Source organism: Scyliorhinus torazame, chromosome 2 (genome assembly GCF_047496885.1).
Source record: "Scyliorhinus torazame isolate Kashiwa2021f chromosome 2, sScyTor2.1, whole genome shotgun sequence".
Lineage (NCBI taxonomy): Eukaryota > Metazoa > Chordata > Chondrichthyes > Carcharhiniformes > Scyliorhinidae > Scyliorhinus > Scyliorhinus torazame.
In genome coordinates this window covers 368603527-368628603 of record NC_092708.1, presented here as the reverse complement: position 1 = coordinate 368628603, position 25077 = coordinate 368603527, and the positions used below count along the sequence as shown (strand labels likewise).

At 45.0% G+C, this 25077-nt stretch overlaps 1 protein-coding gene across 1 annotated transcript in view; it reads right to left on the bottom strand.

Annotated features, from left to right (window-relative positions):
- Window positions 1-25077, bottom strand: part of LOC140407920 (phospholipase B1, membrane-associated) — a 90504-nt gene that overhangs the window by 5019 nt on the left and 60408 nt on the right. The window contains exons 10-14 of the mRNA XM_072495114.1: window positions 23866-23931; window positions 12052-12143; window positions 6798-6879; window positions 4032-4136; window positions 1757-1852 (exon numbers count right to left, since the gene is read on the bottom strand). Coding sequence (XP_072351215.1) covers window positions 1757-1852; window positions 4032-4136; window positions 6798-6879; window positions 12052-12143; window positions 23866-23931 — 441 coding nt within the window. The remainder of the gene's footprint in view (window positions 1-1756; window positions 1853-4031; window positions 4137-6797; window positions 6880-12051; window positions 12144-23865; window positions 23932-25077) is intronic.

Genomic DNA, 25077 nt, shown 5'->3' with positions numbered 1-25077 from the left:
TTTATGTCTATACTTCTATGTTCCTCCCAGTATTTAGTGAGATGTACAAGTGCCTATCTTCCCTCTCATCCCAAAATATACTCAGCCCTCCACCTTCTACACACTAATCCCACATGTCCATTAAAAGGAAAATCATTATTTCATCATTTTGGGAGATTTGCTTTGGTCTGGTGAAATATCAATACGATCAAAAAAATGTTGTGATTTCATCGAACTGGAGCCATTCTGCCCACCAGTGCAAGTTTCCTGACATGGTATCGATAACATCCTCTAAAATGATCAGAAATGTCAAACAGTTTATCCAACATGTATAGGCACATATACTTCCTCAAGAAACTAAGGAAATTCGGCATGTCTACATTAACTCTTACCAACTTTTACAGATGCACCATAGAAAGCATCCTATCTGACTGCATCACAGCCTGGTATGGCAACTGCTCGGCCCAAGACTGCAAGAAACTTCAGAGAATCGTGAACACAGCCCAGTCCACCACACAAACCTGCCTCCCATCCATTGACGCTGTCTACATCTCCCGCTGCCTGAGGAAAGAGGACAGCATAATCAAAGACGCCTCCCACCTGGCTTACTCACTCTTCCAACTACTTCCATCGGGCAGGAGGTACAAAAGTCTGGGAACACGCACAAACAGACTCAAAAACAGCTTCTTCCCCACTGTTACCAGACTCCTAAACGACCCTCTTATGGACTGACCTCATTAACACTGCAGCCCTGAATGCTTCACCCGATGCTGGTGTTGTGTAGTTACATTGTGTACCTTGTGTTGCCCAATTATGTATTTTCTTTTATTTCCTTTTCTTTTCATGTACTTAATGATCTGTTGAGCTGCTCGCAGAAAAATATTTTTCACTGTACCTCGGTATACGTGACAATAAACAAAATCAAATCCAACATCAATACTGGATGAAGAAAATGTTTTGCCAATTAAATATTGGTAAGGCTCGGCCAATATCGCCCCTCCCTATCCACTGACTCCAGCCCTCTCCCTAATGAAATGTCTGAGACTGAACCAGACTGCTCACCACTGCTTTCAATCACACATTTCCATAGCCATCTATTTCTGCAACATCGCCCGACTCTGCCCTGCCTCAGCTCCTCTGCTGCTGAACTCCTCATCCATGCCTTTATTATCCATCTAACGCCGTGGCCAGCTTTACATATTCACCTGTAATCTTGAGGTCATCCAAAATTCTGCTACCAGTGTCTCAACTTGCAACAAATCCCATTCACGCATCACCCCTGTGCTCACTGACCTACACTGGCTTCAGATTTTAAAATGCCACCATTTTAAAACTCCTATCCCCCTCCATGGTCTGGTTCCTCCCTAGTACTGTAATCTGCTCGACCCCTACAACCTTCCCGAGATATCTGCACTCCTCTAACTCTGATCTCTTGAACACTCCAATTATAATCACGCAGTGTTTGGTTGCTGTACCCTGAACTGCCTATGATCAAAGCTCTGGGATTCCTTCTCTGAACCTCTCCATCTTGTTCCCTCTCTTTCCTCCTTTTACACACTCCTTAAAACACACCTGGTTGACACCGACCCTAATATCGCCTGATGTACCTCAGTGCCCTATTTTATTTAATAATGTAAAACAAAGTGCTTTATTGAGTAAAGGTCACAGTATAAATGCAAGTTTTTGTAGCCCATTGAAGGAATAAGCATTTATTCTTCTGTTATATAAAACAGCTCTCTATCCCCCCTGGTAGAGGATTTAGAAGTTTCATTCTTACCATGTTATTCCAAAGTGCCTTTGCCATCTCCTTATGTCCCTTGATGGTAAAATGGAAACAGTCGGGACTAAAAAAGGAGTAATCAATCTCCCCAGCCTGAATGAATAAATAAAAATCAGATATAATCCTTTTGAATCTTTTCACAAGATTCTAAAGAGCTTTGTGCAACTTCTGAGTGCAGGGGACCGGAACTCAATCAAACAACATGGAGAAGCTTGGGTGGCTAGATGACCTTAATGGAAGATTGATTTCTGAAACAATAATTCAGCAAAGTGCTTGACTCCGCTATTTAAATGACTGATCTTTTACCTTTGCAACTGAGTTTGGCACTGACACAGTATACATGCTTTTTGATGTTGGTTTGAGGGGTATTTTCAGAACAATGTAAGACAAAACTTTATACTGCAACTGATTCCCTAACGTTCTTGACCAGAGAGTTTAATTCTACCCTTGAGAGAAGAAAATGTAAGAGAGATTATATTCTGAAAGTCTTCATTGTACATTGAGTAATTTGAATGCTTATCTGTCCACTAACGTCATGACGGCTGTTCTCGTTGTTTCAACAGAAACTGTATATAGCTTAAGGCGTCACTCAGGCTGCGCATGTGCAAGTCATTTCATCATGGGCAACATTGTCCCTATTGTAATATCAGGGCATGGCACATATAGGATTAACGTGGGACTGATACAGTACTGCCCACACAGTGATATAAGACCGGCCCCTAGCTTGAGCCATTTACTGTGTATATGTGCATAGTTCCTGTAATTTGTATCTACATACATTTAAGCTACTTAACACTACAAAGACTTCATTAAGCCCTACCAAACGGTATCTGACACCCTGCAACATCAGAATGGAAAAACCCAAAACCTTGAGGTTTTGCGCCTGTGTCACTGTTCTCGCTGATGGCTAATGTGGGTGCAAAATCGCCCCTAATATTGTAGCAGGAGTGGGCAATTCAGCCCCTCCAGTCCGCTCCGTCATTCAATACGATCATGGCTGATCCCCTCTCGGCCTCAACTCTACTTTCCTGCCTGTTCTCTATAACCCTTCAACCCATTACTAATTAAAAATCTGTCTGTCTCCTCCTTAAATTTACTCAATGTCCTGGCATCCACTGCACTCTGGGGTAGCGAATTCCACAGATGCAGGACCCTTTGAGAGAAGTAATTTCTCCTCATCTCTATTTTAAATCTGCTACCCCTTATACTAAAACCATGACCTCTCGTTCTAGATTACCCCACAGGAGGAAGCACCCGCTCCACATCTACTTTCTCAATATCTTTTACCATCTTATATACCTCAATTAGTTCTCCTCTCATTCTTCTTAACTCCAGGCTTAAACTGCTTAATCACTCTTCATAAGACAAATCTCTTGGGCTGGTTTCTCCACCGGCAGGATGCTGCGTTTTGCCGGCAGCCCAGGGGTTTCCCGACAATGGGAAACTTCTTTGACCAGCCGCCGTAACGGAGCATCCCTCCGGCATGCTGAAACAGAAATGTGGCGCGACGGGGCAGAGAATCCGGCCCCTTATCTCTGGAATCAATCTAGTGAACCTCCTCTGAACTGCCTCCAATGAAACTACATCCCTCCTAAAATAAGGGGACCAAAACTGTACACAGTACTCCAGGTGCGGTCTCACCAATGCCTTGTACGTTGCAGAAACACTTCTCTAGTTTTATACTCTGGTCCTTCAGCTGTAAAGGCAAAACTGCCATTTGCCTTCCTTATTCCTGCTGTACCTGCATACTAGTTTTCTGAGATTCATGCACGAGGACCCCAGATCCCTCTGCACCAAAGCACTCAGATGTTTCTCTCCATTTAGATAAGTTGCCTTTCCACTTCTCCAACCAAAATGAATAACTTCCCACTTATCCACATTAAACTCCATTCATTAAATTTTGGCCCACCTAACCTATCTATATTAATTTGTGACTTTCTTATCTCCTCATTGCAACTTACTATCCCACCTATTTTAGTGTCATCTGCAAATTTGGTTGTAGTATCTTTTATCCCTACATCCAAGTCAAATAAATAAATATTTACGACCCGAGGACCGAACCCTGTGGCAACCCTACTAGTAACATCTTGCCAACCAGGAAAAGACCCATTTATCCCAACTCCCTGCCTTCTGTTGGTTAGCCAGCCTTTTATCCAAATGAATAAATTATCCTTAACCCCATGTGATCTTACAATCCAATACAATATGCAATGTGTTTCCAATAAGAACTATTAATTCCATTGAAGTAGAAATGTGGGATTGAATAATTTACCTCATCTAATGGAGGTGTTGCAGTTTTTAGGAAGGGTTGAAGTATCACAGTGAAATCTTCTTTTTCGTCAAATCTCCCAGATGCAACCAGTTCTTCCAGTTTTATCTAAGCGAAAAAATATTTAACAATTTTCAGAGAAATTACAATGAAAAATGCATACACTTGCAACTTTCCACAAAGCATATCACACATATTTCTGTTCCTAGCTCAGTGAAGATTTGTTCAAAACCTAACCTTCCTGATTAATTCATGCTGCTACCAGTAAACATTAAAAAAATGATTTTGTTATGTAAATGATCCTCAACACCACAGGAGCTGGCTCGCCATGGGTGGCATGGTAGCACAGTGGTTAGCACAGTTGCTTCACAGCTCCAGGGTCACAGGTTCGATTCCCGGCTTGAGTCACTGTCTGTGCAGAGTCTGCACGTTCTCCCTGTGTCTGTGTGAGTTTCCTCCGGGTGCTCTGGTTTCCTCCCACAGTCTAAAGATGTGCAGGTTAGATGGATTGGCCGTGATAAATTGCCCCTTAGTGTCCAAAATGTTTAGGTGGGGTTACTGGGTTAGGGGGATAGGGTGTAGATGTGGGCTTAGGTAGGATGCTCTTTCCAAGGGCCAAGGACTCGATGGGCTGAATGGCCTCCTTCTGCACTGTAAATTCTATGATTCTATGACCACCTACATAAATTGGGTGAGTGGTCCCCCATTTCATTGGTGCTTCAGGACAGACCATGCATGCAAAAATGGTGACGGAACTTGAAACAGGTGTGTCACAAAATAGTTACCCCACAGTCTGAAGCAAAACCAGCTTCCTGGGACACAAGTGCGCATAGTGCCCATGTTGGTGGGTATGTTGGTGCAATACGTTTATTATTTAATAACGCTAATAAGAAGGCCTCTGTAGTGAAATGGGCCAGATTTACAACTGAGTTTAGCATATATTTAACCTGTGTCAAAACAGCCCCTGCGGTGAAAAACTCTGCATTTTTCAAAAACTTATATTTGTGAGATATTCCTTTAATTCAAAGTTGAACAAAGCGAGTTCTGGAACAGAGGTTAATGGATTTCCTGGCTATGATATCGTTTTTGAGAAGTTAGATTCTAGATAAGGTTGCTCGGGAGAGGCAAGTATTTAACTAAGAGGCATGAACCAGTATGTGACTTAAGGTTGTTATGAAGATGGAAGCTTGATAACCAAAAAGGACAAATCCCCCCCCCCCACACACACGGAATTCCTGTTTGGGAAGAAGCAGGTAGAGCTGTTGATGGTAAAAAGCCGAACAGGTTTCTCAAAGTGTTGGTTTCTGTTCACAAGAGGAATGTTTGTACTTTCATGAGACCATCTATGTTGAATGAACTATTTAAAATGACTTCCATCATTCCTATTGAATTATCATGGCCGGAATTCTCTAGTCGTTCGCTGGTGGCAGGATTCCCTGGTTCTGTTAGCAACGCACCTCCGCCCGCGGTCTTCCTGGCAGACTGGGGTGGCTTCAATGGGAATTTCCACCGACAATGTGGGAGCAGAGAATATTTCCGCCAGCGAACAGCACATCGCCTCCCACTGCCGGGAAACACACACGGCTGGGAGGCCTGAGAATCCGGCCCCATTTTTCTGTTAATGCTTGCTTAACTTTATGTTGAGTTTGAGTTTGACTGTTGCAATGAAATGTTAAATAGCGAAGCTTTGTCCCTCAATTATTTACATTGACATTGTTGGTGTTTTCCTTTATTTTCAGGTTATTGGGCTCTACAGGAATCATAACACCATTCATAGAATCATAGAATTTACAGTGCAGAAGGAGGCCATTCAGCCCATCGAGTCTGCACTGGCCCTTGTTAAGAACACCCTACTTAAGCCCATACCTGCACCCTATCCCCGTAATCCAGTAACCCCACCCAACCTTTTTTGGACACTAAAGAGCAATTTAGCATGGCCAATCCACCTAACCTGCACATCTTTGGACTGTAGGAGGAAGCCGGAGCACCCGGAGGAAACCCACGCAGACACTTGGAGAACGTGCAGACTCCGCAAAGACAGTGACACAAACCGGGAATCGAACCTGTGACCTTGGCGCTGTGAAGCAACAGTGCGAACCACTGTGCTACCGTGCCGTGGACTTATAGCATTCAATCTTCAGCATAATGGCAACCAGGCTGAAGTAGAAGGTATTACAAAGGTAATGACTTGCATTTATATAGCACCTTAAGATGCTTTACAGCCAATGATGTACTTTGGAAGTCTCGTCATTGCCGTAATGTGCAAACTAATTTAGAAATGATGGTTTTACCTATTCACACAACAATGTGCTGCTTACTAAAGTACAATTGTTTTATGCTGTAATGATTGCGAGCTATGGTCTATGTTTCTTTTAGCAGGGCTGTAATAATTACATTGAAACTGTTGAAAAATGCATCTTTAAGAGGCTGCACTATTTATCACCCGCCTGAGAATGACACCTGAATATATAATTGAAGATGACTGTGTTGAACTCTCCAGGGATCATGGATTCACTTATTCATTGTCAATTAAAGCTGTTATGCATGCAGTTATCAGTCAGAAATAATTAATTTCATCATGCGTGTGAGTTAAAAAGGACTACACACCAGCAGTGTGCTGAAACTACAGCTGTTTTTAGTGCTGAAGGCAAAACAAGTTTTTCTAAATGACAACTTTAATTGGCCATTGAAAATTAACAACACTGTTCTATGTCACATACCCTTCAATTGGTATAACAGATCAAGCAGTTTATCACAGTTATTACCTACCTGAAACTCTTTATTAATTCTGCGCAGTTCCTTTAATTCAGCTGAATCGGGAGTCGGGTTTACTAAACATGGACAAAATTTCCTGGAACAATAACCGTATTATTTGGGGTAGAAACTGCAATCAAACATGAATGAATAAGACATTATTGAACTTTTACACATCTTTCAGGTTAGTTTAATTGATAGTCGTAATGTTTCACATCATTCTTTGAATATGTATTCAATAATATAAAGGAATGGGCTTGTTGGACAGAATGGCTGGTTTCTATGCTGCAAATACAACATAATTCTGAATATATGATATATGGAGATTTCTGCGCCTGATTTCGTCCTGTTACTTAGCTCCTCCAGCACTGATGCAAAAAAACACCTGGATAAAACATCAGCTACTTGAAACGTTGGGCTAGATTTTCATGGAATCAGAAAGACGTCACAGATTTTTACAAATGGTCTCTGGTGCAGAGGTCCCATCCCCATTTACAACAGATCCAATTTTTGTCAATAGCGGGAAGGGCGAACAGCGTGATTTACACAGGCAAGAAACCTGAACTCAGACGGGCCATTATGAAGTCAGTGTATATAACCTAGACCTCATTTTGGCTGTTCCAAGGGATTTCACCGGCAGGGTGGAAGTCACAGATGTATGGAGTAGACGTAATGCTCTTGAAGGAGTGATGGTCTGTTTAAGTGTCATTATCTAATTTTAAAAAAAATACCCTGCTCTTTAAAATTGATAAAAGGCTGAAGTTGTCGGTAAGAGTTAAAAAAAAACATTTTCTGCTGGATGACTTTGATGGACAGGCACATCTGTTCTAAATGTTCAATCGAGTTCTTAATTGCCATTTACCGTCGGTTGTTATTGTGTCATTGTGAATGCTTGGCTAAGTTTCAAAAGCTACAAAACCAGGAGATGGATTCTCTGTCGACGGAATCCTCCACTTCACTGGCAGCGCACTCACACCCACGAATTTCCTGACACTGGCTGGCTGCTGGGCCAGAAAATAGGTGCGGCGGGACGAAGAATCCCGCCCCAGCTTTCTCAGTGGGGGAGACTGAGTTGATAGTTTCACTGATAGAGTAAGGAGCCCATTAAAGCACTAGCTGTCTACGATGCAGTTACTGAATAGAGTGTGTTTGTTTTTATAACAGATTACCCACTTGAGGAGATTTAAAATGTTTGAATGGTTTTCATGAATGGGGGGGGGCGATATTTCGATATGGCGGCCAAGTGTTCGCGCCTCTGTGCGCGGTGCCAATAGGGCGGCGCGCCAATCCGCACATGCGCAGTTGGGCCAGCTCAAACCTGCGCATGCGCAGTTGGGCCGCGCCATCCTGCGCATGCGCGGGGATCTTCTTACGCACGCTGGCCCCAACCCAACATGGGGTCGGTGTTCAGGGGCCGGCCGCGCCAGAAGGTAGGTGCGGGGGGGAGAGGCCAGCCTGCTGATCGGTGGGCCCTGATCGCGGGCTAGACACCATCGGAGACTCCCCCGGTGAGGGAGCCCCCCTCCCCCCCCAGGCCATCCCCTGAGCGTTCCCGCAGAGTTCCCGCCGGCAGCGACCAGGGGTGAACGGCGCCGGCGGGACTCGATCATGTCGGAGCGGCCAATCGGCCCATCCGGGCTGGAGAATCGGCGGCCCCGCCATTTCCAGTGGCCCGCGGCCGGCGCCGTGCCAAATGCGTTGGCGCAAATGGCGACGATTCTCCGCACCTCGGAGAATCACGCGCCGGCGTCGGGCGTCGTGGTGCGGTTGCTCCGATTCTCCGGCCCGGTGCGGGGCTCAGAGAATCGCCCCCGGGGTCTTTTCACTATGCCTGGTATTTTCCACTCCCATTTTTGTCTGTTGAATTTGGAGGCAGGAACATAAAATCTCGTGAGACTTCTAAATTGAGTTTTACGCTGACATAAATGTATGGCTCGACTGTCCCCTCTCCATCACTGTTGTAGCATATTTCCCAACGTTGAACATCATGAACATAATTTGAATGTATTATTATCTCATTATCCTGCTCCTGAATCACCTCACCCATAAGAAAGTCCATTTATGTTGGTGTGAGGGCAGAATGGTGTGAAACCTAACTGGTCTCCTAAGCCATACACCTTGCGAGTAGATCTCCCAGAATACCTCAGGTGAGTGCATCGCTCAAGAGCAAGATTGTCATGCTTGGGCACTACCCATGAGCTTCCCCAGCACTGCCCCCTAATACTGGCCCTGTCACTGCCTGGCGACTGCCTCCTGGGGAAATGTCAGCCGATATGAGGGGATAATGTCAGGGGCAGTGCCTGGGCAGTGCTGGGTAGGAGGGTGCATGAGGTGGTTCCTCGTGAAGACTTGTTTGCTGCAGTGGCCTTTAAAAATGGTACCCTGATCTTCAAGTGACTAAGTTTCTGGCAGAGTGTGCACAATCATAGCCTTCCCGTCAGTGTAACATGATGGGAGCCACTCCTTCATGTTTTCTGACTAAATCCCAAGTAATACGCTCTTTCCCCGCCCACTATCATACTTTGCCAATATCTGGAAACATTTCGCCAATAACAAGTCTATGAATCAAATTTGGGAGTTCTATTAGATTGCGAGAAGTTTTGTTTTCATCCCCACATGGCTCCTGAGAGCTTCACTTGATGGATACTGGATGAGTGGCTATGAAGGGGGTATGAGGGGGCATGGGCAGGGGTGGGTGAGGGCAAAACTTAGCATGAAGTTTGCCTCGAAAGAAGAGACTGTAATCTTGGGAGGTGAGCAGCCATTGAGGGAGTTCGAGTTGGAGCTGTTTTTGGAGAAAATTCCAAGGTTAGCTCTTCGAAAGGAAAGAGTGAAGACTTACAATAATTCATAAGGAAGACAGAGTTCTAACAAAACAACATTGTGTAACTCACAGCAGATACTGACAGCTAGATGGGTTGCTGAGAAAGCCATGGGATTTTACTTGGTCGCATGTGCCATTTATTGTGCAGTGTGCTGAGTTTGACTGCAGTTTTCCAATTAATTCACCTGTACTCTAATTGTCCTTGAATGTTAGAGTATTGGATGGATTTTGTACATTATATTACTCTCTGAATTTGTATGGTAAAGTTTATTTTGCTCTTTCAAACAACATGGAACCTTGTAGCTTAATTTTCTCAGCAAGTATCTTGAATCTCAACCGTTGCAAATTTAAACAAAATGTTACTGGTTCCTTACCAGATTGTACCTTGAGGATCTGATTTAGGATCATTACACTCTGAATAAACTGTTGGGCCAAGTCTGGGGTTTTGGTAGTTTTGCACTTTGGTCTTTCATTTATTAGACAGAAAATTTAAATGATCTAAACTCGTTTCAGGAAGGACCATTGAATTGAAATTCAACAGGAAGGATGGTTCAGTTTCACAGAGCTTTGGACAGACCACTTTGGGAATACTGGGTTCAGTTTTTGGAATCAAAGTCTTTGAATGGGGTAAAGGTATAGTTCAGCCATGATGTAATTGAATGGCAGAACAGAATCGAGGAGTGAAATAGTCTACTCCTGTTCCTATGTTCTGCTCACAGTTATCAAAAGGTGAAAGAGAAGGTTTTTTCCTGGTTTTTCATCCTCGAGATGGGCAGTGGGGAAAAGTCCTGTTTCTGACTGCCAGACTCAGGATAAAGTGCCCGCAAGGGCAGGATTTTCAATGCGAGGGGGCAGGCAGACAGCTTAATGTTTCAATAGCTGAAACTGTAAGCACTTGAAACCTCTTTCTCATGTGCACATAAACACTGTGTAATTGAAAGCAGAGATCAAAGACGTCATCACGCACTCGCATGATATTTCAGTTGGCAGTTGTATGCATGAGTCTGCTGTAAATTAAATGGGCAATTAGGCTTATTAAGGAGTCAGTTAAAAAATATGGCCCATTTACTTTTACGGTTCCGGTACTAGCGAATTAGCTGGGCAACCTTCACGTTTTCATTACAACCTCAATCCAGGGAGGGATGTCTGGAGAGAGGTTGTCTAAGTTCTGCTGTCAGATGTTTGAATGTATTGCATAGGCACAGGTTCCTGCACTTTTTTACTTTGCATTAAATTTGTACAGGTCTGCAACTTCCTGAGAAAACTCCACACCAGTTGCTCATCTTGATTGAGCCCACTAGATGTGCCAGCCCCTTTTCTTTGCATGTGCTTTCTTCTTGGCCTCTGCCCTGCTCCCGCGCATCCCCCCAGGCAGCACTGAGCCTTTCCTAGCATGCCGAGTGGGCACACCCAATCAGCGCAAGATTCAGGCCCAGGAGAATTATGCCGGACTAGGACATGCCTATCCTTGCAATGGTGGAGGCCAGGTGAAGAACGCAGAATGCCCTTTTTTGACCCGAACCCGCCCGCAACTTTAAAAGTCACTCCCAAAAATTGGGAACCCTTTGAATGCGGCCGGGAATGCCAGGATCGGGTCCCGGCTGCCTCTTTTAAAGGGTTCCTATATCTTCCCGATTCAATGAAAATCCAGGCCTTTAATTTCAGGTCCGAAAAATGATATCATCGTGTTATAACATAAAATTTCTATGAATATTAAATTGATTTATCATCTATGTATCATTGATATTTCTGTATTAATTTACATATATCAATTCAGCTTAGGCCTGATCACCTTTTGAAATGCTACGTTCACAAAGTTTAAATTTGAGAAAATTTTGACTGTGGTAACAGTAAAAATAAGAACCTAAGACCTGGATTTGGGCATGGGCAGATGACATGAATTAATCATCAACAAAAACTATTAAGTTGAATGTTGCAATTTCAAAAATTATTTCTTTCTTTTTGACAACAATATTCAAAGACCTTTATTCCTGAAACAAAGGAAATGTCAAAGTTAAGAGGGGGTGGCGTTCTTGGACGCAATACAAACGTGGGCAGGATATTGATGAAAATACGCAAAATTATTTACCTCCCTCAAATGAGATTTAATTAGATAACTGGAGTCCAGTAGCACAAAAATCAACCATTCATTGCAATGCTTGGAAACTCACATGAAAGCCCCTGTTCAGCTGTCGGGAAATCATGCACAGCCCACAACCATGAGATCAGAGAACTTATATGCATCACATGCTCCACCAGTAGACAAGGCTCCCTGGCAGAGGCAGCAAGTTAGAAAATTACACTGGTAATGCCAATCTATTTCTCTCTGCAGAGACAGCTAACATTCTTGAAATCAATTTAAACCCACAAAATATTGAACCTACAGACAAAAAGAAAACTACCCCCGCGGAATGGATGAAATTGGATCAAAGATGGGTAAAGTACCTTTGAAGTAAGCAACCAAAAGAGCCATCGTTGACTAAACGGAGACCTTCTATTGGCAGTAGCTGCACTAAGTTCACTATTGTCCGAGGCATCTGTGTAGGAAAGATTACATGTTACTTAATAATAATAATCCTTATTGTCACAAGTAGGCTTACATTAACACTGCAATGAAGTTACTGTGAAAAGCCCCTAGTTGCCACATTCCGCCGCCTGTTCGGGTACACGGAGGGAGAATTCAGAATGTCCAAATTAACAAACAGCACGTCTTTCGGAACTTGTGGGAGGAAACTGGAGCACCCGGAGGAAATCCATGCAGAGCCCGGAGAGAACGTGCAGACTCCGCACAGATTCCCCAAGCTGGGAATCGAACCTGGGACCCTGGCGCTGTGAAGCCATAGTGCTAACCACTATGCTACTGTGCTGTCCACATGTGCGCTATGCGTTTCGAAAGCTTGACTCTATAAAATTGCAATTTCATAGTTCCGGACAGGCTCACGTTTAAAATCAGCAGCATGAAAGCATAGGGCAATGTAAATACCCAGCATTTGTTCGTGAAGATAAATGTGTTCTTCAGTTTAGGTATTTTGATTTGGAAATGGAAATATGAAGTAACCTTAAAGAATGTCCAAATTATTTTGGTGCACTGATAAACTAGGCAAGTCTTTTATTCATGGAACTTTAGACTTTTAGGTGCAAAGGAATGCAATACAAGCGCACAAATGTAAATAATTTTGTGTTGGGTTCAAAGAACCACAGCATCTATCAGACAGAATCATTGTACAACTTAGTTCCTCAGTTTCAGAGAGATAGATAAAGCTGCTCTGTAGCAATGTAAAAAGAGGGAAATTTACTTGTTATTAAAACAAAAGCAAAATACTGTGGATGCCGATACCAGAAATCGGAAATAAAATACAAAAATGCTGAAAATACTCAGCAGATCTGACAGCAGGAGAGACAAGCAAAGTTAATGGCTGGAGAACTGCTGGCGGCGGGATTCTCTCATCCCGCGGGCAGCACACCACCGCTCACGGGTTTCCTGATGGCGTCAGGTGGCTACAATGAGAAATCCCATTGACAGTGGCGGGAGCAGAGAATCTCGCCACCAGCGACCGGCACACTGCCTCCCACCGATGAGAAACATTGAACATAGAAAAATACAGCACAGAACAAGCCCTTCGGCCCATGATGCTGTGCCGAACCTTTGTCCTCGATTAATCATAGATTATCATTGAATTTACAGTGCAGAAGGAGGCCATTCGGCCCATTGAGTCTGCACCGGCTCTTGGAAAGAGCACCCTACCCAAAGTCAACACCTCCACCCAACGCTAAGGGCAATTTGGGACACTAAGGGCAATTTATCATGGCCAATCCACCTAACCTGCACATCTTTGGACTGTGGGAGGAAACCGGAGCACCCGGAGGAAACCCACGCAGACACGGGGAGGATGTGCAGACTCCGCACAGACAGTGACCAAGCCAGAATCGAACCTGGGACCCTGGAGCTGTGAAGCAATTGTGCTATCCACAATGCTACCGTGCTGCCCTTAAGAACAAATAAATCTACACTATATCATTTTACCGTAATCCATGTACCTATTCAATAGCGGCTTGAAGATCCCTAATGTTTCCGACTCAACTAATTCCACAGGCAGTGCATTCCATGCCCCCACTACTCTCTGGGTAAAGAACCTACCTCTGACATCCCCCCTATATCTTCCACCATTCACCTTAAATTTATGTCCCCTTGTAATGGTTTGTTCCACCCTGGGAAAAAGTCTCTGACTGTCGACTCTATCTATTCCCCTGATCATCTTATAAACCTCTATCAAGTCGCCCCTCCTCCTTCTCCGTTCTAATGAGAAAAGGCCTAGCACCCTCAACCTTTCCTCGTAAGACCTACTCTCCATTCCAGGCAACATCCTGGTAAATCTCCTTTGCACCTTTTCAAAGCTTCCACATCCTTCCTAAAATGAGGCGACCAGAACTGTACACAGTACTCCAAATGTGGCCTTACCAAAGTTTTGTACAGCTGCATCATCACCTCCCTGCTCTTAAATTCAATCCCTCTGTTAATGAACGCTAGCACACCATAGGCCTTCCTCACAGCTCTATCCACTTGAGTGGCAACTTTCAAAGATGTATGAACATAGACCCCAAGATCTCTCTGCTCCTCCACATTGCCAAGAACTCTATCGTTAACCCTGTATTCCGCATTCATATTTGTCCTTCCAAAATGGACAACCTCACACTTTTCAGGGTTAAACTCCATCTGTCACTTCTCAGCCCAGCTCTGCATCCTATCTATGTCTCTTTGCAGCCAACAACAGCCCTCCTCACTATCCACAACTCCACCAATCTTCGTATCTTCTGCAAATTTACTGACCCACCCTTCAACTCCCTCATCCAAGTCATTAATGAAAATCACAAACAGCAGAGGACCCAGAACTGATCCCTGCGGTACGCCACTGGTAACTGGGATCCAGGCTGAATATTTGCCATCCACCACCACTCTCTGACTTCTATCGGTTAGCCAGTTCGTTATCCAAAACTGGCCAAATTTCCCACTATCCCATGCCTCCTTACTTTCTTCATAAGCCTACCATGGGGAACCTTATCAAATGCCTTACTAAAATCCATGTACACTACATCCACTGCTTTACCTTCAGTGGTCACCTCCTCAAAGAATTCGCTAAGACTTGTAAGGCAAGACCTACCCCTCACAAATCCGTGCTGACTATCCCTAATCAAGCAGTGTCTTTCCAGATGTGCAGAAATCCTATCCTTCAGTACCCTTTCCATTACTTTGCTTACCACCAAAGTAAGACTAACTGGCCTGTAATTCCCAGGGTTATCCCTAGTCCCTTTTTTGAACAGGGACACGGCATTCGCCACTCTCGAATCCCCTGGTACCACCCCTGTTGACAGTGAGGATGAAAAGATCATTGCCAACGGCTCTGCAATTTCATCTCTTGCTTCCCATAGAATCCTTGGATATATCCCGTCAGGCCCGGGGGACTTCATTATCCTCAAGCTTTTCAAAATGCCCAACACATCTTCCTTCCTAACAAGTATTTCCTCGAGCTTACCAGTCTGTTTCACACTGTCCTCTCCAACAATATGGCCCCTCTCATTTGTAAATAGTACCACTTTATGCCAATATACACGTGGTTAAAGATGCCAGGGTCACTCAGCGCCTGATCTCATTACAGCCTTAGTCCAAACATACAAATAGACATTAAAAAGGAAAACAGGTGGAGTTTGCACATTCTCCCTGTGTTTGCGTGTTTTTGTCCCCACAAAGATGGTAGGTAGATTGGCCATGCTAAATTGCCCCTTAATTGGGGGAAAAAAATGGATTGGGCACTCTAAATTTATTTAAAAAAGGAAAACAGAATTCTTGGTTTTGTTACAAAGGCAAGGAAGGAAGGCAAAGTTTATCATGCCATGCAGAAGCTGGGGTACTGTGTAAAGTCGTGTGTAATCCGTTATGAAATGAAATGTCGCCACAGTCGCAGAAGACCAAATGCTGAGACAGAGCTGACTGGTGGTGATTTAATCTGAGGATCACCACACCTCAGGCAAAGGGCAAGGTTGAGAAGGCTGCGTCTTCATGAATAATCTGTTTTGGAATGATAATAGTGATAATCTTTATTGTCACAAGTAGGCTTACATTAACATTGCAATGAAGTTACTGTGAAAAGCCCCTAGTTACCACATTCCGGCACCTGTTCGGGTACACAAAGGGAGAATTCAGAATGTTCAAATGACCTAATAGCACGTCTTTCGGGATTGTGGGAGGAAACCGGGGCACTCGGAGGAAACCCATGCAGACACGGGGAGAACGTGCAGACTCCACACAGACAGTGACACAAGCTAGGAATCGAACCTGAGACCCGGGCACTGTGAAGCCTTAGTGCTAACCACTCTACTACCATGATGCAAAGGAACAGAAAGGCTACATTTTAGATTCATAATAATGTCACTAAGGATGACACGTTGCAGAGGACTGGCTGCCAGCTAATGTTATACCTATAGATAAAAAGAAAGGTACAGTAGGTCGCATGAATAGTAGGTCAGTTAGTTTAATGTCAAAGGTATGATCGAGAATTAAATCTTCCCTCAAAGATGCAATAGAGAAACATCCATACACCAAAAACATAACAAATAAAGGCCACGCTTGACCAATCTTATTGAAACCTTTTGAAAAGTAACAGAATGTGTAGCAAAGACTAATGCAGTCAACGTAATATATTTGGATTTTCAAAAGCTTTTAAATAATAGCTCATGACTATGGTCAGAACGGGAACTGTGAAGTCAAAGAGCTGGTCGCAGAGCAGATTGCAAACTGTCCACAAAACAGGAAACTAAGAGTAGGGTTTAAGGACAATTACTCAGACTGAGAAAAGCTGGGAAGCCATGTTCATTGCGCTGGGACCACAATTTACATGAATGATTTGGGCTCAGGAAGAGGAAGTACAGTTTCAAAATTTGTGGAGGGCACCAAATTGGGAAGCGTAGATAACATGGGAATATGACTGATGCACGATCAATGACCACTAAAGCGAGGTTGTAGTCCAACTGAAGGCTTTAATAAGCTAGATGTTTCCCCCAGCAGCTCAGGTACAGAATGAAGGCTGCTGGGTGGCATGGGCTCTTATACCACACCTTGCAGGGCGGAGCTACCATACAGCTTGACCAATAGGAAACATACAATACCTACCAATGGTGTTCCAGCATTACCAGGTAATACCTCTACAAAGACGACCACAATGACAAAATTCGGGAAATGTCAGTAAACTCCTGGAAAAGTGGTGTAATTGGCCAACAGATTTTGATACAGGTAAATATGACATCACAGTTGGCTTAGATGATAAGAATTGGTTATTACAGAGGCTGGTCACATTGATAGTATGGAAGAGGCAGTGGAGGTAAGAACAGGGTCACAGGCAGAGAACTGGAAAGCCCAGGGGTGGAATTTTAAGGCAACTGGAGGAATTTTCCTCCAGCTGAAGTCAATGATCTTTGTCACGGCTTGCCACAATTTCCGGCCTTGCCTGCACCACAACTGGACGATGAAAGTCAGCCCTCCGTTTCCCTATATGCACCGCAGTTGTATCACTGCAGCACACCTTTGGCCCTGACCGATACCCCAACTTTGTGTTGGGTGGGGATCATTCTGGAGCAGGGTGATCAATAAACAGGTCCCTGATCTTAATAGAGTTTCAATTACGGAGCGAGGTGGCAGGTCAATGGAGATGGTGGGGCCTGATCCCGAGGACGGGGAGGTATAATCCCCCACTGTCGGTCCCTTTCTAAGTGAAGGTGTATTCTGATGGAGGGGGAGCTTGAGATGGCCAGAGAAAAGCGTTGTTCCCCAAGATGTGTAAGACTGGCAAAGTGGGCCAAACCAAAATCTGTCAACCTCATTAAAATGATTAACTTGTCAACCCAGTTGCTGGTTTAATGCTCTGAATACATGAAATACAGACAAGCAGTGAAATTATTGAACTTTGCTTCGACCACGTTCAGAGTGCAGTTTGCAATTTATAGAGGCAAATATTCTCAAGGATGTTATTAAAACTAAGAAGGTTTACTCACAAAAGGCAAGGCTGAAGCATTTGCAACAATCTTCAGCCAGAAGTGCTAAGTGGATGATCGACCTCAGCCTCCTCCAGAGGTCCGCAGTATCACAGTTGTCAGTATTCAGCTAATTCAATTTGCTCCACCTCAAAAAGGTGGACAAATCCAACCCGGCCAATCAGATTAGCCTCAATCATCAGTAAAATGATGGAAGGTGTCGCCGATAGTGCTACCAAGCAGCACTTACACAGCAATAACCTGCTCATTGATGCTCGGTTTGGATTCTGTCAGGGGCACTCAACACCTAACCTCTTTCCAGCCTTGGTCCATAAAACCTTAAGATGTAGGAGCAGAAATAGGCCATTCAGCCCACCAGGTCTGCTCCACCATTCAATTAGATCATGGCTGATCTGATATAGACCTCAACTCCACTTTCTTGTCCTAGCCCCATAACTGTTGATTTGCTTACTGATTAAAAATCTGTCCAAACATGGATAAAAGAACTGAACTCAAGAGGTGAGGTGAGAGTGACTTCTTTGACACAAAGATAGCATTTGACCAAGTGTGACATCAAGGAACCCGGGTAAAACTGGAGTCAATGGGAGTCAGATGGAAAACTCTCAGTTGGTTGGAGTCATATCTAGCACAGAGGAAGATCGTTGTGGTTGTTCGAAGTCAATCATCTCAGTTCCATTATATCACTATCAGAATTCCTCAAGATAGTATCGTAGGCACAAACATCTTCAGCTGCTTCATAAATGGCCTGCCTTCCATCATAAAGTCAGAAGTGGGGATGTTCGCTGATGATTGCACAATGTTTAGAACCATTCACAACTCCTCAGATACTAAAGCAGCCTGTGCCCACATGCAGCAAGACCTGGACAACACTCAGGCTTGGGCTAAGAAGTGACAAGTAACATTCATGTCACACAAGTGACAGGCAATGTCCATCTCCAACAAGAGAAAATCCAATCATATGCCCTTAACATTCAATGGAATGACCATCACTGAATCCCACACTATCAGCATCTTGGGGGTTACTATTAAGCAGAAACTGAACTGGACTAGTCATATAAATACTATGGCCAAAAGAGCAGGTCAGGGGCTAGGAATCCTGCAGTGAATAACTCACCTCCTGACTCCCCAAAGTCTCTCCACCATCTCCAATGCATAAGTCAAGAGTGTGATGGAAACTTCCCCACTTACCTGGATGAGTGCAGCTCCAACAACACTCAAGAAGCTCAAAACCATTCAAGACAAAGCAGCCTGCTTGATTGACACCCCCTCCACCAGCTTCAACATTCACTCCCTCCACCACTTATGCACAATGGTAGCAGTGTGCGCCATCTACAAGTTGCACTTCAGCAAGCACAAAGGCTCTTTTGACGGTACCTTCCATGTCCACGACCTCTGTCACCAAGAGGAACAACGGCAACAGATGCCTGGGAGCACCACCACCTGCAGGTTCCCCTCCAAACCACACACCATTGTGACTTGGAACTATATTGTGGTTCCTTCACTGTCGCTGGGTCAAAATCCTGGAGCGGCCTCCCTAACAGCACTGTGCGTGTACCTACACCACATGGACTGCAGCGGTTCAAGAAGGTAGCTCACCACCACCTTCTCAAGGGCAATTATGGATGGGAAATAATTGCTGGCCTAACCAGTGAAATCCACACCTTGTAAATTATAAAGAAATTATCATGAAAATCTGAAAAGGCTGGTTCTTAGACATGACCTGATCTAAATGTCACCAATACACATTGATCATAAGACCATACAGGCCTCTGGCCCATCGAGTCTGCTCCTCCATTCAATGAGATCATGGCTGATCTGATACAATTCACCTTCACAACTCTCCTTTAACTCCACTTGCTTTCTCCAAATAAAAGCTGGTGTTAAAGGATCCTGTATGGGTTCTAATTTTGTCTGACTTTTCTTGGGATATGTTCGGATACCAGACCAGACCCCAACATTTGTTAGGATACCGGATAAGAACCTCAAACAATTTTCAATATATAAAACTGTGAGGAAAGGATACATCACCCCAGGAGTGATGACTCTGATCAATAGGTATCTTTTATGTTAAAATAAACTTTAATTTAAACACAGCATTAACCACAGTAAAATCAAAGAAAATAGCTTTACAACTATCAATTAAACAGTTCTTACACACAAGGAAAAACTTGAATTTACTATCTGAACCTGTTACTAACTCCAATTGAGCAACTCAATACAGTTCAAATGCCACAGATGACAAACAGATTACCTGCTTAGACATGTAGAGACTTTTGGAGAGAGTGACCCTTTCAGGAGCAGAACCAGTGCACTTCTGCTCAACCTGGCAGCATTTAGTAAACTAATATTCACCTCAAAATCCTTCTGACTTGTCAGACTCAAATCCTATGGCAAACTTCAAGACTACATACAGACCTGGCTCCTCCCATTCATTGCATCATCTGTATTCGACTAAGATGTAATAATAATAATAATAATCGCTTACTGTCACAAGTAGGCTTCAAAGAAGTTACTGTGAAAAGCCCCTAGTCACCACATTCCGGCGCCTGTTTGGGAGGCCGGTACGGGAATTGAACCCGTGCTGCTGACCTTACTCTGCATTACAAGCCAGCTGTTTAGCCCACTATGCTAAACCAGCCCCAGATGACTAAGTACAACTCTTCATAAATTATTTATTCTCCAGGAAATCGGCAGCAATCATAACAATATCCCATTAGCCCTCTATATGTAAAAAGGTAAATGGTTCGAATCAATCATAACTCACCTTTATGACTTCTTAATTATATCATTAGCAGATGCATAGTCTGGATTCCTTAAACTAGTTTCTTTACTAATACTATTACAACAAATATACACCTTGACCCAGGCTTTTAGAAACCTTACTGCAACAGATATAAAATACAGATATAAAAGGGCAGCATGGTGGCACAGTGGTTAGCACTGCTGCCTCACAGCTCCAGGGACCCGGGTTCAATTCTGACTTCAGGTGACTGTGCAGAGTTTGCAATTTCTCTCCCTGTCTGCATGGGTTTCTTCCGGGTGCTCCTGTTTACTCCCACAGTCCAAAGATGTGCAGGTTAGGTGGATTGGCCATGCTAAATTGGCCCTTAGTGTCCAAAAGTTTAGGTGGGGTTACTGGGTTACGGGGATAGGGTGGAGGCATGGGCTTAAGTAGGGTGCTCTTTCCAAGAGTCGGTGCAAACATGATGGACTGAATGGCCTCCTTCTGCACTGTAAATTCTATGAAATACAATATATATATCAATTTCTTACATTCATCAGAGATATATGGAAGATTCTTTGTTCCTGTTTTACAGAGGTCCCCCCCTCATTACTTTTTCTAATATATTAATGACTGTATTGGTGCCATTTCCTACTCTCAACCCAAACTGGAAAATCTCATCAACTTTACTTCCAATTTCCACCTTTCTCTTACTTTGCACTGTTGCGATCCTGGCTCTGGGTCACTGGCAGTGTGGAGTTTGCACATTCTCCCTGTGTTTGCGTGAGTTTCGCCCCCACAACCCAAAGATGTGCAGGGTAAGTGGGTTGGTCACGCTAAATTGCCCCAAAATTGGAAAAAATGAATTGGGTACTCTAAATTTAGTTTTTTTAAACTTTGCACAGTTCAACTCTGACTCTTACCTCTTCTTCGTTGACTTCTCTGTCTCCATTCCTGGGGATAGGCCATTAACTAATATCCACACTAAGCTCTGTAAGCCCGCTGAATCCCACATCTACTCTGACTACACTTCCTGGCACCTTGCTTTCTGAAAGGGTTCCATGCCATTTTCCCCAGTTTCTGTTCCTCAGTTGTATTTGTTCTGAGCAACCTTACATATCAGCACTTAATATGTGTCTTCCTTTTTCATTAACCGAGGGTTCCCTGCTCCCCATTGTGGTTGACAGGGCTCCACACTGACAGTGACCCGAGGCTGGGATCGAACCCAGGTCCTTGGCACTGTGAGGCAGCCGTGCTAACCACTGCGCCACCCTGCCATCCTTAGGAAAATGCAATATTAACATGTGACTTTGTTAAAACTGTCAGGACCCTGAACGAACAATCAACTATTTGCAATTTGTAAAACTGAGGAAATGTTACTGCAGTGATAATGTTAGTGATAACACTGACCAATAGGTATCTTTTATGTTCAAACAAACTAATTTAAACACAGAATTAACCACATTAGCAACAACAAAAAAGCTTTACAGTTGACAGTTCCAACAGTTCAGTAAAAGAGACAACCTTTAACTTACTTCCTAAACCTGTCACTATATTCCAATTAAGCAGACAATGGGCGCGATTCTCCACTCCCACGGCAGTTGGGAGAATCGCCTGAGCCGCCAAAATTTCCGGGGACGCCGGTCCGACGCCCTCCCGCGATTCTCCCAAGCGGCGGGAACGGCCCAGTCGGGTTTCGCGGGCCGCAGGCCGGAGAATCGCCGGAGACACCGAAAATGGCGATTCTCCGGCACCCTCGCTATCCTGAGGCCCGGATGGGCCGAGCGGACAGGCCAAAATGGCGGGTTCCCCCCGGCGCCATCCACACCCGGTCTCTGCAGTCGTGGGCGGTGTGTGAACGCTGGGGGGGGCGGCCTGTGGGGGGGCGAGGGGGGATCCTGCACCGGGCTTTACCTGAAATGTGGGGTGGCCCGCGATCGGTGCACACCGATCGTCGGGCCGTCCTCTCTGAAGGAGGAACTCCTTTCTTCCGCGGCCCCGCAAGATCCGTCCCCCATCTTCTTGCGGGGCGGAATAAGAGAGGACGGCAACCGCGCATGCGCGGGTTGGCGCCGGCCAACCTTCGCATGCGCAGATGACGCCCGTTATGCGGCGCCGGCCGCGTCATCTATGCTGCCCCGCTTTTTCGCGGGCGACAAGGCCTGGCGCGTGTAGATGACGCGGCCCCGATCCTGGCCCATTGTCAGGGCCTGAATCGGTTGGGACCGGGCCGTTCCGCGCCGTCGTGAACCTCGACGGCGTTCACGACGGCGCGACCACTTCGGCGTGGGAGTGGAGAATCGTGCCCATGATATTTCAAATGCCACTTAGGAATGAAGTTAACAACCAGGTTTCTACTTGCTTGGCATGTGCAGAACCTTTAGAGAGGAAACCTTTCAGGTTCACTAGAATTCTAGTGGTGATGTGACTCAGAATTTCATGTCATAATACAAATGCTTATATGCCCCAGGATGTTGGAAAATGAACCAAATAAGGTGTCAGTAAGTGACATTTGTTGGGGAGGGTATTGCACCCCCACACTCTTGGGGAAGAAATATGCCTTCAGCACTCATGGGCGGGATTCTCCGCAAACTGGCGGGGGGGGGCCACTCCGGCGCCGAGGAGCGGCGTGCACCACTCCGGCGTCCGGCCGCCCCGAAAGTGCGGAATCCTCCACACCTTCAAGGGCTAGGCCGGCGCCAGAGTGTTTGGCACTGTGTCAACCGGCGTGGAAGGGCTTGGCGCCATGCCAACCGGCATCGAAGAGCCTCCGCCGGCTGGCGTGAGTTGGCACAAGTGCGGGAGCGCCAGCGTGTGCTGGCGTTATCCCAGCGCAAGCGCAGGGGGGTTCTTCTCTGCACCGGCCATGGCGGAGGTTGACAGCGGCCGGTGCGGAGAGAAAGAGTGCCCCCACGGATCGGTGGGCCCAGATCGCAGGCCAGGCCACCGTGAGGGTACCCCCCCGGGGCCAGATCCCTCCACGCCACCCCCCCTGAGGATTCTGTCGGCCGCCCGTGGAGCCAGGTCCCACCGGTAAGCACCTGTTGTGATTTACGCCGGCGGGACCGGCCAAAAACGGGCGGCCACTCAGCCCATTGTGGGCCGCTCCCCCCACGGTGGGGTGTAGGGCCGAACCTAATGATCGGCGGGGTACTTGCCGGCCCGTCCTGCTCCCCCATTCGGTGGCAACGTGCTCGAACCTAACCGCTATTATATTTTTTATTTGTCACCCGGCTGCTGCAGGATTTGGAGAGATTTTTTTTCCTCGAGTTAACCCAGCACTAGCATAAAAGGCCGGCCTACTGTAGAGCCAGCTAAAAAGGAGAAAGAACCTGGTGAGGTGTAACCAGGCCCTGTGAATAATGCTGTGGCTAAATAAACGTCTTTCTTTGAACTTGGCAGACACCCTTTATTAAATATTGTGTTTCTTTGCAATGCGGATATCTGGTCAACACATTCAGTTGGAAATCCGACTTTAATAGAGTACGTCTTACCTCATCGGAAAGTATGTCCAAGGCTACTGTGACATTGTACACAAAGCTGTGAGGTGAAAAGAGATCCTGCGTAAAAAGTAGTATGACTATTAGTAAAATCATACGGTCGGTGGACATGAAGCACTCGATGGCATATGTTTCCATGAACAATAAGCACACATGGTAAATTTAATTTTACTGACTTAAGTTCAAAACTAAAACTTAGTGCAAATGAGGAAGGTGGGAGAACGGAACCTTTCCTCCACTCCGCATAGGTCAAAAGTGTTTTTCTTTTTGAAATGTAGCTGTTGTTATTTTATAAGCAAGTTCATCAGCAATGGGCTGCCTCAACAAACAGAAATGGAACAAGTGATCAACTAATTGATTTTATCAGTACTGATTACAAGATGAATGTTGACTCGCTGACCGTTTGAAGAGTGCCAAGGGGTATTTTACATCTACCTGATCAGGGCTAGATGGGGTTCTCCCAATCCCTCACCGTAATTATGGTGGAAAATCAGTGGAAGTCCTGGAGTAACCATGGGTGGGATTCCGCCCCCCCCCCACCTCGCAGCCCGTATTGCGGCAGAGGTGGTCCGCCATAGGCTGGCAGCAGGATCTTTATGTCCCACTGCTGTCAGCGGGTTTACCCATTGTTCACACCCTGTGCCAAGGGGTCGCCAACGGCAGGACTAGAAGATCCTGCTGGTGGGAATGACCGGAAATTTTTAATCATATATTAAAAGCTTAATATATGGGAGGAGATGAGGAAACTGGAGATATTCTTCCATGAAAGGCTAGTCTAGATACTAACATCCAAATTAAGAGCAGAAGTGGCCCATTGAGCCCCTCTAGCCTATTTCTGCCATTTGAAAAGATTGAGATTGATCTGATTGTGACCTCCACTCTACTTTCCTATATACCCGCCTAACCTTTGACTCCCTGGTCAATCAACAATCGAACTAACTCTGCATTCCAAAACATGAAATGACCCAGCCTCCACTGCCAATTGGAGAATTCCACAGACTAATCACCCTCGAAGAGAGAAGGAATTCTCCTCATTTCCACCTTAAATGGTTAGACCCGTTATTTTTAAACTGTGTTCCATGGTTCTAGATTCTCCGATAAGGGGAAACATTTTCTCAGCATTCACCTTGTAAGCGAACATTCTCTGCACCGCTTCCAATGCAATTATATCCTTTCTTAATTAAGAGGCCAAACTATACTCCAGAT